Source organism: Musa acuminata, chromosome BXJ2-4 (assembly GCF_036884655.1).
Source record: "Musa acuminata AAA Group cultivar baxijiao chromosome BXJ2-4, Cavendish_Baxijiao_AAA, whole genome shotgun sequence".
NCBI classification, from domain to species: domain Eukaryota; kingdom Viridiplantae; phylum Streptophyta; class Magnoliopsida; order Zingiberales; family Musaceae; genus Musa; species Musa acuminata.
This window is the reverse complement of record NC_088341.1, coordinates 40,088,422-40,101,097: the sequence shown is the minus strand read 5'-3', so window position 1 is coordinate 40,101,097 and position 12,676 is coordinate 40,088,422. Positions and strand designations below refer to the sequence as shown.

Below are 12,676 nucleotides of genomic sequence, written 5' to 3'. Positions count from 1 at the left end.
CCATCGCTGGCCCTCTGTCAGTTGATGGAATCTATTCCGTCCATTATGAAAGTCCCAGGCGCATGCAACCGTCCAGCAAACGATCTCTCCATCCGTCCGTCCGTCCATTGCCAGGTTCTTTTCGCCTTTATAGGTACCCTATCCTCACTCCTTTATTATCTTCCAAGCGCAGCCTCACTCTTCATTAGCCCTCTTTTTTAGGTTATCGCCTTTGTTGCTTGGTTGGCATCTTCTCGGCGTCTCAATGGCGAAAGATCCCGTTCGAGTTCTTGTTACGGGAGCTGCAGGTATAGATCTCGGTTCTTCTTTGGCTGCTATCATCCTTTGATCTATTCTACTTCGTGATCGGGGGTTGTTTGGTTTAATCGGTCATAGATCTCAGATCCGATTGGTTTTAGGCTTGCGGATGTCGGATCGGAATCGACGTAGCCTGTGCAGCTGCCTTCTTCTTTGATTTTCTGAATCACTTGGCTGTGGGTGCTTTCGTTTTGGTCACTTTGAACCCCTCACGGTCTTAGATCGATTTTTTCTTTCTCGTTATTGATCTAACAATTTGATATGCTAATTGCTAAGTCGGGTCTCTTTGATTTCGACTTTTTGGATTTTTTTTTTCCGGAGGAAGATCAGGAGCTGTCTAACGGTGATTTGGGGCTCCTTTCACTTTCTTTTGGTGTTTGTTGTTCGCTTATTTTCTGGTTGTTTATTCGGGGTGGGATTGATTTTTCAGTTGATCTTATCGGAAAGTCTTTTTTTTTTTACTTTGAAATACTTGTTCATTTTGGTAACATCCAAAAGCACTACCCAATAATTGAATACTATGTCATTGCAACGTTCTAAATCATTTATGTGTGAACACATCTCGAGAAGAAGAAAGAAAAGATGTGCTTGATTTTGTCCTTGTTCCGAATAATCATGTACTCTCTTGCCAGCAAGAAATATATCAGTCGTGTATTCTTTTGGCTAATATGTGTTTATTTGTCTACATGAATATGTTATCCATCAATTTTTCAAAACGTTGTTTATATAGACAGTCTTTTTGGTTTACTATCTTCACGCACTATAGAATCCTATTTGTCTTTGCTCGAGTGACTTGACCTGCCTAAGCTGGCTCCTCAAAAGCTAGCAAAGGTTGTTAAGACATGTTTTTACTTCAAACGTTATTAAGACAGGTTTTTTTGCCCAATTTTTGGTAATCCATCAATTCTATTTGTCTTTGCTCGAGTGACTTAACCTGCCTAAGCTGGCTTCTCAAAAGCTAGCAAAGGTTGTTAATACAGGTATTTACATGAGAGAGTTGATTATTTGTGTGAGAGATCTTTCAGCTTTTGTATTACTGTGATTTATTTAATTTTTAATCATAGTCTTTTCATGGTGACACTTCTGTTATTTGTCCATCTTCAAATGGTCCTCATCTTTTCTGGTTTGTAATATGCTTGATTGTATTTGGTCCATATTATCTGCATGTGGTCTTAGATAAAGTGAAACCATAATAGACTAAGAAAGCTTTAATGATTACTTTAGATTGTGTTCATGAAAGATCCACCATAAAATAATGCATTCATTGTTTTTCTTTTAAACTTTGATATCATGAGGTATAAAAAAGGATCATTCAACAGTCTCTTAAGAAAGTTGCATTCTGCATGTTATTGTGGGTCTTTATCAGTTCGGGCCACCTTTGTCTTTTTGAGAAAGTAATCTGAAAATTCTAATGAAGGCTTAATTATGGGGTTTAGTGCATTCATTAGTGCAATAGTTTTTACAACAAGGCATTAAGACGATGTATTTCGGTATGTCTCGGGGATTTTTTTTTTGTGTTATTATTGAATAGCTGACATCCAGATATCATTTTATCTATTTTAGTGTTCTGTTACCTTTGATTGATTAATGGTATAAGTAGTAGCATGAAGGCCGTTTGGAAGATCAAAATGTTTTTGCATGTTTATGAGAGTTGTTTTATTGGAACTTTTGTTATTTCCATCGTGTTCATTGTTCATTATCATATGCGTGCATCATTTAGTTGAATTAACTCTATTCTCAGATAATCATTATTCTTTTTAGATCTTAGTGATAGAACTTGGAGTTTTTTTCAGCCATTGATTCCTCTTATATTCTGTGAATTGTCAGAGTTAGTCTGGACATCACTTAGTTTCTACATTTAGTACAATTAGGTCTTGTTGTGGAGTGACAGTAATTTAGTTATAGTAATTAATGTTTCTGTTTCTGCCAAATACAACAAGGAGATGTACTGAATCTTGAAAGTAGAACTACTTGAGGCTTGTTCTGAGGTAAGCATTAAGAAAAAGATATGTTTCTTATGTAACATTCTAGAATCTTCTTATGATAGCTTTTGCTAATTATCACCCAAATGCTGAAAAAAATGTCTTTAGTTCCACCAAAGTCTGTTCACAAGTCAAAAAAAGAAAAAAAAAAATTGTCTTCATTGAAGTAGATAAGTGTTACATGCCTTTGTTTCATATGAAATTGATTTTTTCAATCATTTTCTGCTACTTAATTAGTTGTAAAAAACTTAAATTTACTCATATACTTTATGGTTGCAGGACAAATTGGATATGCACTCGTGCCAATGATTGCTCGGGGTGTGATGCTTGGCCCAGACCAACCTGTTATCTTGCACATGCTGGACATTCCACCTGCTGCAGAAGCTCTAAATGGAGTTAGGATGGAGCTGGTTGATGCAGCATTTCCTCTTCTTAAGGGTATTATTTTCCTTTCATGTTGGATATTATCCAATCCATATATGTCCTTATTCTTATCTTGTTTTTCTAATTAACCACTCTTACAATAATAAATTAGGTGTCGTGGCCACAACTGATGCTGTGGAGGCTTGCACTGGAGTCAACATAGCTGTTATGGTTGGTGGGTTCCCACGAAAGGAAGGAATGGAGAGAAAGGATGTGATGTCAAAAAATGTTTCCATTTATAAATCTCAAGCTTCAGCCTTAGAGGCATATGCTGCTCCGAACTGCAAGGTATTATTTTGAGTAATTGCATTTGCAATCTGTTTGTAAGATTCAACAAAAATGCTTTCAGGTTTTCTTGAAATGTATGTGTATTTCCTATCAATAGCATACCAGTGCTTGATGTTTTTTTTTTCTGCTTGAATCCTTCATCTCTTGCCTTGTAGGTGCTGGTTGTGGCAAATCCAGCAAACACTAATGCTCTTATACTGAAAGAGTTTGCTCCTTCCATCCCTGCAAAAAACATCACTTGTTTGACAAGGCTAGATCACAACAGGGCACTGGGTCAGATTTCTGAGCGACTAAATGTTCAAGTCAGTGATGTGAAGAACGTCATCATCTGGGGAAATCATTCTTCTACTCAGTATCCTGATGTAAGTCATGCAACTGTTAAAACACCAAGTGGAGAAAAGCCTGTTCGTCAGCTTGTTTCTGATGATGACTGGTATTATAACATTTTTCAAATTTACTTTTTTCAGATCTGGATTATAAATCATCTCAAAACTTTTAAAATTAGACTAGATAATCATCACTGCATCTTATTGGCGCAGGCTCAAGGGAGAATTTATTACAACTGTTCAACAACGTGGTGCTGCAATCATTAAAGCACGAAAGCTTTCTAGTGCTTTATCTGCTGCCAGTTCTGCTTGTGATCACATACGTGATTGGGTTCTCGGGACCCCTGAGGTTATTTTCTGTAGTGTTTTTTTTAGAACTTAATGCTATTTGGGTAAAGTGTATCCTGATTCTTTCCTATCTTTGCAACAGGGAACATGGGTTTCCATGGGTGTCTACTCTGATGGTTCATACAATGTACCGGCTGGGCTGATTTATTCTTTTCCTGTCACATGCAATGCTGGCGAGTGGACAATCGTCCAAGGTGTGTAACTTCTGAGGATGTTTTATATGGCATTTTTATATTCAAATGCATGATTGATTGGTTGAATATAGTGATGCCTTTTTGCTCTTAGAGTGAGAGAACGACTGATAAATTGAAATGAGCAATGCATGTGTCATTCAACTTACTCTTCAAGATGAATCATACCGATTAATTATAATGAGCACTGCAGGAACCATTTAACTTAATCTTCTTGACAAGTTACATTCCATGTTTCCTACTTGCCGTAAGATATGCAATATGTAGATGCCAAAATTTACATGGATATTTGTACTTGTTTTTTTCTTTTTATATGGGGTAGAGCTCAACATACTTTTGTGATGCTATTTAAGATAATATAAGTCCACAACATTAACTTGGATTAGTATGCTTACAGCAAGCATGATAGTACTTGCATTAAAATAATCAGTGACGTACCCTGAATCTGAATCCCTGATCCTGTGGAAGGGCCTATGCCTTTTAATTTCTAGATGTGTCAGTGTGTTGCCATTACTACTAGTTGCTCATGTAATATAAGTTAATACTCTTAAGATTTTTTAACATAAAAATGTTTGAATTTTTCTTCATATTATTTTTGGAGTTGATGCAAAATGATCTAGTACTATGTTAAGGTGGCAAAAGTTTGAGGTGTAGAAGTCCGGCCATAACTGTAGTATAAATTCAAAATGGAATTCACACAAAAAGAAGTGAATGGATAAAAAAAAACTGGGAGGGACTAAGAGTTGGACCGTGGATTGCTTATGCCTCTTCAAAAGTAATCTGGAATAACTCAATTGGAAGAAAGATATACCGGAAGGGATAGAAAGGAATGACTACCAAATACTTTTGCCAATCACTTCGATCCGGCAGTCAGTGAGTTGGCAGGGCTACTTAAGTTGGTTGACGATGGTAGATTGTCCTGTGACTTCCAAGGCAGGTAGGAAAAAGAAAAAAAAGAGGTAGTGCACCTCTCAAGACATAAACTTTTGATATTGCTTGTTATATACTATTTAAATGAAAACAAGTATGATTTAAATATACTAGGCAAAATTAAAAAAAAAAGATATAAAAAGTTGTGACCTGTAGTTTAGTAGTATAGTATTTAAGTTCATTGCTATTATTCCCTGGATTCAAGTTTCTTTAGGTATGTTATATTCCAGTCATATTTTAATTTCGTAACCAGTTAATTAAGTATATAACATATTTCTCTAGAAAGCTTTTATTTGGCATTTTGAAGAATTTGCTGTAAAATAATATACTATGAAAGAAAAGAAATGATTGGCCATTATGTATCTGGTTCCATCATATCAGGACTTTCTATTGATGAATTCTCAAGGAAGAAATTGGATGCAACGGCTGAGGAATTGTCTGAGGAGAAGGCTCTTGCATATTCATGCTTGTCTTAAAATTTTCCTCACATTTACTTGTGGGTTGACTCTGTTGCCGCCCATGAAAAACGCTCTTGGAGGTTTTGAATAAATTTACTTTTGCTTTCATGACAGTTGGCTGTTTTGACACAGTTTTTGCTGTAACATTCAGCTTCGAATAATGTAGATGTTGTAGACAATGATCGGCCTGTTGTTGTCCCAAGGCAAGAATACATGTTTTATCTTATGTGTTATCTAATACTGCTTCCAGCAGGACTTGAGCACTCTGAGGTATGTAACAACTAGATGCTTTGCTTGCATGTTTCACTAAAAGGTGCATTAGGTATTTCTAGACTTAATATTTTTTCTTTATGATTATAGTTATTTTTAATGAAATGCTTATGGTATATAAAAATAATGCAGGGCAACTTTGAGATCTTCTATGACCTGTAGTCTTGCATTACTGACATTTCATATATTTTTTTTATGTAGTTGTGCATTCATTTTTAATTTGTTCTTTGGTAGTGTAACTTCAAACGCTGGGTTTCTGGATAGGTCATCATAGTTCTAGTGTCATGTATTTATTTTGTTTGTTTCGTTAGATGAAAACTGCTTAAATTGATAATTGCAAATATTTTTAGAGAGAGAAAATTGAGGCCGTATATTAAAGAACACCGTGACAAATTCAATTTAGGGAAGTCCAGGTCGGCTGCATCTTACCAAATATCTACAATAGATAATGTTTTACATATTTGGTAATGGAGTAGATTTGGATTACAACTTCATATCTTGTAGCATTTGGACTTTTTAATACGTTAGATTCTACATGAGAATAGATGTTCATTTACCAGTTAAGGTCAATAAGCTCAGTTCCCGAAGAAGATGGGGTTTCTGAGATTGATATTGGAAGAGCAAAATATAAGAGCAAGAAAATAAATACATTAAGGGAAAATGTTACTGTTGTTGTCGATTATTTTTAAATTGTTCGTTGCTAGGATATGGACGGCGACTGATGTTTTGAGTAGGAATCGGTAAAAATGCTGCTATTTGAGGTTAAGATTTATTGTCTTGTAGACCGTCGCAAGTCACGGGGAAAGTAATCCAGGTTAAGATTTATTTGTCTGAATATATCTTGAATAAAAAAAGGGGGCAAAATTGCATGTATATATATACACCTCAAAAGTGACTTTCTTATTTATTTTGAATTCATATGTATTTGCGAGTCTGAGAGTATTGTGTATATGACCATATGTTATTTTTCCTCCATCGAGTATTTGCAATTCTAAGTGGCATGAATACTTTCTAAAACTCTTTATAATGTTAAGAACATTACAATATTATAACTTTTAAATCAGAACTAACTAATATTAATAATGATTAATTTAAAATTTTAAGATGAATTTTGATAGTTAGTTTCTACATGCAAATCATGTGAATTTGTTGTAAGGGCAATTAGGTTATTTCCAATCATATTAAGGATAGATATGGTGGAATGCCACTCAGACAAAATAATAATTAGATATCAATGAATTGGTCACATTTTGTTGACGACAACTGTAAACTATCTCCCGGGTTGCAGCACATTCGGAATCCAAACCAATATATATATATATATAGAAAGTTGAAGGTAGTGGATTTAGTTTATGCTTATTTAAATGTGGCTGAAATCACACATCCGTGACCAGGTTACAGGATTTCAATGAAAGCCCGGTGGTAATCTTCTGCAAGACTTGGTCTTCGAAGCTTTTTTTTGAGTGAAACCGATAAACTATCACCATAGCTAACGCATGAGGCAGCAAGTGGTAATTAAAAATGTCACGAATAATCTGTTTTTACTTGATCAAATCATGCTTGACATGGTTAGAGTAAGCTGTCATCCACCTTGGAACCGAAGGATCAAGCTTTGCTTTGTCCTCTCTCTGTCTTCCACAATTGAAGCTTGATGGTGTGGTACTTCTATGTTGAATGGATCAACTCAAGGCCACAAAAACTATTCTATAAAAGAATTCTAAAAGGACCATGTTTGTATTAGATCTGTGACAGTTCCTGCAAATCTCCAGATCTCATGAAGACCTCCATCCAAAAATCCATGTCGTCACCGTTGGATGAGGTGAGCAAGTTGAAGTGGTCAGTGACTGCAGGAGGAGGAGGAGGAGGGATTTCTAGGCTCGTGATGTCCATGGACGCTGCGGAGTCGTTCATCGACAGCGTCTCCAGCCAAAACCTCTCATCGATCTCTTGCAAGTCTTCCGCGGGACAGCTTTCCTCTTTGACGCCCACAGTACTGTCGCCGATCTCTGCTGATGCCGTTGATGAATCAGTGGCACAGGACGAGAAGTCGCTGTCTGACTGTTCTGGTGACACCGACACAAGCCTTGCAGTATCGCGAACCGTGTCCAGGGATACCTTCTTCTTCTTCTTCACCATGGAACGATCTGGCGTCTTCCTCTGTGATTCCTTGGAAGCCATGTTGGGGCCGGCGAGCTTCTTCAAGTGGGTGTGCCACACGTTCTTGATCTCGTTGTCTGTTCTCCCTGGTAGCCTGGCAGCAATGGCGGACCACCTGTCGACAAGAAGAAAACTACCGTATCAGAGACTCGCACGTCCGAATCAGAATTCGTGTTTGCTTGGGGATGGAGGTGTCGTACCTGTTCCCAAGCTTCTCATGCAATCTGATGATGGTCTCCTCCTCTTCCTTGGTGAGGTTTCCTCGTTTGATGTCCGGCCGCAGGTAGTTCATCCACCGGAGTCTGCAACTCTTCCCGCACCTCAAAAGCCCTGAGAAGAAGCATCGCCGCGGAGAAGCCACCATATGGCGGTCAGGACTCGATCATTTCCTCAAAAGCAAGCCAAGAATGATAAATCTCGAGGAGAATCATTTGCTCACCAGCTTGTCTGGGCAGCGCTCGCCAGTTGGCATGGCCGTACCTCTTGATGTAAGCTACTAAGATCTGGTCTTCCTCCGTTGTCCATGGCCCCTTCTTGAGACCCATCTTCTCACAGCAAGGAGATCTCACCATGCTGGGTAGATTCACCTCTTCTCACTCTTCCTTTCCTGTTTCTCCTCCTCTCCGATCCTCTCTCTCTCTCTCTCTCTCTCTTTCTCACACACACACACACACACCCACTTTCAAAGGCTTCGCAGGAGCATTTATACGTGGAATCACAATGCCGACTTGAAAAGAGTAATGCCACTTCTGCACCTTCCTGGAAGTAGTTCGCACCCGAAGACTTGGTTCAGCTGAGAATGTCGTCTCTGTTACTCTTCACTGTTGATATTGGCTGAGGCAGTCAATGTCTTGTCATGCTATTATGCTGGTCTAGGAATTCGACCCAATCCCACCCACACTCATTAATGGTGTGTCGGTGAGCCGGATGAGATCGAGTCACCAAGTCGGATAGTGAGATGCTTGTTTTAGTGCATCTTGTTGAATTTTCTTTTAGTTAATGCTTCTTATGAAAGCAATATGATGTATAAACTTGATAAGTCAGTTTTTTTTATTATTTTCTGTGAAAGCACATAAGCTCATGAAAAATTATCTATTTTAGATAGAAATATTTACATAATGGATCTCTAAAATCTTTTATTTTTTAATCGATGTACGATTAAATATATTTCTCAATATCTTCAATAGAAATATATAACAAAATCACAGAAATTTAATTGAACTAATCGAATGGGGTGAGTGGATGGAGAAATGCGAAGAAGCCTTATATTGTTGACTAGTTAGTGATGATGGAGATTGTCTCTTCTCAGAGATAGACAGCAGTGATATCTGACCACCTTTTGGGGATTTTACGGTGGCGTGCGTACTCATCCAAAATGATTGCAAAAGACTCATCCGGTTTGATCTTGTCGCAACCAAAAAAAATACACACTTTGATGCAAAAAAGAAGAAATTCTTAGATCAATAATTAAGAAATAAACCAAAAAATACGACATAAAATTAATTACATGATTTTGTAACCCTAATCTACATCTATGAAAAACACATGATTTTTCATTATATATATATATATATATATATATATAATAAAGAATAATAATCTCTTTAGTTAATCAAAATCAGTCCGAAACTCTTATATATTTTCGAAGAGCTTTTTCTCTCGATTTTTGAGAGAAAAATAGATTTCTAATCCTCCGAATGATTTGAACCTAATCAGAGTCGTAAAAATAATAAATGGTGTCATTGTTAGCAACTGCAACTTAAAGTGTCTATTAGTAAACACCCATTCCACTCTCTGCCACCCTCGCGCACAGAAACCCAAGGCGACGCAGTCAAACGCTGCGGTCAACACAAACGTGACGTGATGCGTTGAGCCACGTGGGGATTAAGCCCATCAGAATGACGACGACATGGATAAGCTCTCGTCCGCTTTGACAGAGAGGCTACAGACGCGTTCACACCGTCTGTCGACTGACGTTTAGAACGAAGCAAGGGGAGGTGAGTGAAGACTGCTGCGTTGGCTCTTCTCGACAGTGGTGGGAGCACATCTCCCCATGGGAAAAGCAAGTCAATGTGTCGGATCTTTGTTGTCGGAAACATACTATATTCTCTCGCTCGCCTGCCACCGTTCTTCACGTTGGTGAATCAAATATATTCATTGTTGTCAATGCAATTTATTTGAATATATGATATGATATTATACTTATATTTATACTTTAATTCGAGCATAAATCTCTTTGCATATATATTTTTCTTCTTTACTTTTCACCTGAATGAAGCATTCATTGATCACTATGTTGTCAGTGGAATATTTCAGATGAATAATAATAATAATATTTTTTAAGAAAAAAAACATGATTTGATACTTCTTCCTTACAGAAAAAAAAAATAAATTCCTAATGATGTGATAATAAACTGTAGATATATTGAATTAATCCAAACTTCCACACAAATCTCATATATATTTTTGAGAAATATTTCTCTATTTTCTCTCATCCATTTTAGAATTTATATACGAAGAAAAATCAGTAGAGATAACCATTGCACATGAACACTAACATATGTATGCTCCCAACTTTGGTAACTCGTGATGAGCTGATGATGATGCGAGATATGCGTCATGTTTAACATAGATTATTAGATTATGATTATATATATAATTGGGGTAAAAATAAATTAATCACCTTGATTTAGCTTTATTAGTTGATTGGTCATCCGTGCTCGTGCGCTTGACTTTGTGACCATGTATCTTCCAACACTAGAAAAAAAACATTAGATCTTGTCGTGCTAAGAATCTTTTTTCCTTTTACTTCACCTTTATACATATATTTTTATAACTTCATAATTGTTCCTTTAGAATTTAATACATATAACACTCCATATGTTTATATCACTTTAGATATTAGTACAGTTCCAAAATTTCATATTAGTCATTTTTAATTATGAAACTATGATTTCTAGTGACTTATATATAAAAAATAATAAAATTTAAGATAACTATTAAATCACGCTTTAATACTTTCATGAACAACTTAAATTAAAAGGGAAAAAAAATACAGAAACTGCCAATTTATAGAAATATATATTATTTTTTTGAAGGATGTTAATGTTATTAAAATTTCAACATCATTGTACTACTGATTGATTGATGAAAAACTAATTATGATAATATTCATTCAAACTATATATATATATATATATATATATATATAATCTACATTATCTACTTTTTTGGGTGCTAAATTTCACATGTTTAATTGATTTAACATAAGTTGATCTTAACATAAAAGTAATCCTACCGACTTCATTAATCCATCGTCACATTAGTATGATAAGTTTGATGGAAAAAAAGACAAAAAGAGAGAGAGAGAGAGAGAGAGAGAGAGAGAGAGAGAGCTTTGAGATGAGCAAAACAAAAGAAAAAGTAAAGGAAAACCTTTTATTAAAAGTTGTGATATTCCAATTTCCTCTTTGATGCTCAATGTGATATCGTTAGTTCTACGAATGCACCAAACATAGCTATCGATATGAATTATGATGGTCCATACGATGAATGGCTTCAAGACGTTGATGTCAATCTTGTCTATTCCCATCTCAAAATACCAGTCGTCGATCATCGCAGTCAACAAAGAACTGCCAGAGTAGGATTTGAAGGATGTGTACGTGTACAAATGGAGCCAACCAAATTAGACTTGTTTGACTAATTGTTTAGTTTAAGCTACCTTAATCCACTTCGTGCTTTCTTGGGGGTGAAAAGATACAAGTAGATCATAAATATACATATACGTAGACAATTGGATGCTTCTAACGTTGATAATTAAATAGAATTTTTTAGATGATAAAAGAAAATATATTAATGTGTTTGAGATGAAAAGATGAATAGAATAATACACTAAATAGTAAAATTATATATTTTAATATTAAAATGAGGATTATCAATAGTAAACTTCTTTAAGAATCTCATGATCCAAATGCAACATATAAAAGATATGATTGTTTCTGTTAACAGGAACTTGTTATCTTGAATCAAAGTAAAGAGATAAGGGATTGGATTTTTGTAGGACTGTTCATTTAACTCCTGCAGAATCGACAAAGATAGATGAGTTGGTAGTGGTATTTCTTTTCATTGTATCCTCACTATAACTAAAAACAGATAAAATCAATCATAAATAGTTGTCATATAAATTTCAAGGTAGTAAAGATTTGCAAGGTGACAACAGATACTGTTCATCCCAAGATGTATTATTTGCTCAAAATACTACACTGTATATGAGACAAAATACCTGATCTACACTAGTTGATGCTGATTGACACACTGTAAAAATATGAATTTTGTTTAATATACTATGCAGATATATGATGATACTACATTGTATATGACCATACATGCTGATGCTACACTGTATATGTTGTATCTACACTAGTCGAACTCATGCTAAAGACTAACTAAATCAACTTTACCAGTGTTCTTATTTGTGGATTATACTGTGCTTGATGTTGACGAGCTGCTTGAAGCTTACTATCATCATATGGAGGCATGTCTGAGGTAGGAGGAAGACCAGTGCCGACATGACCGGGAAGAGCTTGTTGCGAGACTCCGTCTTGTTTAGAGAGATGACGATGACCTGTTTGAAACTTACTATCATTATTTGGAGGCATGTCTGAGGTAGGAGGAGGAAGACCAGAGCCGCCATGACCAGGAAGTGCTTGTAGCGAGCCTCCGTCTTGTTCAGAGAGATTAGGGAACTGTGGTTGATCATCACATAATTCCAAGTGTAGACGGCCAAATAAGTTTTCGTCTTGGATAAGCAAATCTGAAAAGTCAAGTAGTTCTAACGGCGAGTCTGTATTTGTGAGTTCTGATGAGTTGCCTTGCAACGCCGAGTTCGGCGGGTTCTGCTCTGCCTGCGAGTACGCTGATTCTGATGGATTGTTTTGCACCGACGAGTGGACCGATAGTTGGTTGTCGTTCACTGACGTGTGGACCAATGGTAGGACCTGCTGTGC

The 12,676-nt window shown here is 36.3% G+C and overlaps 2 protein-coding genes across 2 annotated transcripts; one reads left to right on the top strand and one right to left on the bottom strand.

Annotated features, from left to right (window-relative positions):
* Positions 1-129: 129 nt before the first annotated feature.
* On the top strand, positions 130-5,469 carry LOC135610857 (malate dehydrogenase). Its single transcript, XM_065105844.1, has 7 exons — positions 130-287; positions 2,559-2,717; positions 2,815-2,990; positions 3,146-3,423; positions 3,530-3,665; positions 3,747-3,858; positions 5,167-5,469. Exons 1-7 carry the CDS (start codon positions 245-247, stop codon positions 5,259-5,261), a joined length of 999 nt encoding a protein of 332 aa, XP_064961916.1. The 5' UTR covers positions 130-244; the 3' UTR covers positions 5,262-5,469.
* Positions 5,470-7,022: 1,553 nt separating this feature from the next.
* LOC103983039 (transcription factor MYB30) lies at positions 7,023-8,351 on the bottom strand. Its single transcript, XM_009400175.3, has 3 exons — positions 8,110-8,351; positions 7,871-8,000; positions 7,023-7,785 (listed from the first exon to the last, which is right to left on the bottom strand). The coding sequence occupies exons 1-3, from the start codon at positions 8,240-8,242 to the stop codon at positions 7,251-7,253; spliced, it is 798 nt and encodes a 265-aa protein (XP_009398450.2). The 5' UTR covers positions 8,243-8,351; the 3' UTR covers positions 7,023-7,250.
* Between the last annotated feature and the right edge of the window lie 4,325 nt (positions 8,352-12,676).

Bases quoted from the DNA above. Each gene is read 5' to 3' on its own strand.
- LOC103983039 (XM_009400175.3), bottom strand. From the start codon at position 8,242: ATGGTGAGATCTCCTTGCTGTGAGAAGATGGGTCTCAAGAAGGGGCCA. The intron at 8,001-8,109 runs GTGAGCAAATGA...GCTTCTTCTCAG, and splicing joins AGCGCTGCCCAGACAAGCTG to GGCTTTTGAGGTGCGGGAAG. The intron at 7,786-7,870 runs GTACGACACCTC...TCTTGTCGACAG, and splicing joins CATGAGAAGCTTGGGAACAG to GTGGTCCGCCATTGCTGCCA.
- LOC135610857 (XM_065105844.1), top strand. From the start codon at position 245: ATGGCGAAAGATCCCGTTCGAGTTCTTGTTACGGGAGCTGCAG. The intron at 288-2,558 runs GTATAGATCTCG...TTATGGTTGCAG, and splicing joins TCTTGTTACGGGAGCTGCAG to GACAAATTGGATATGCACTC. The intron at 2,991-3,145 runs GTATTATTTTGA...CTTGCCTTGTAG, and splicing joins ATGCTGCTCCGAACTGCAAG to GTGCTGGTTGTGGCAAATCC.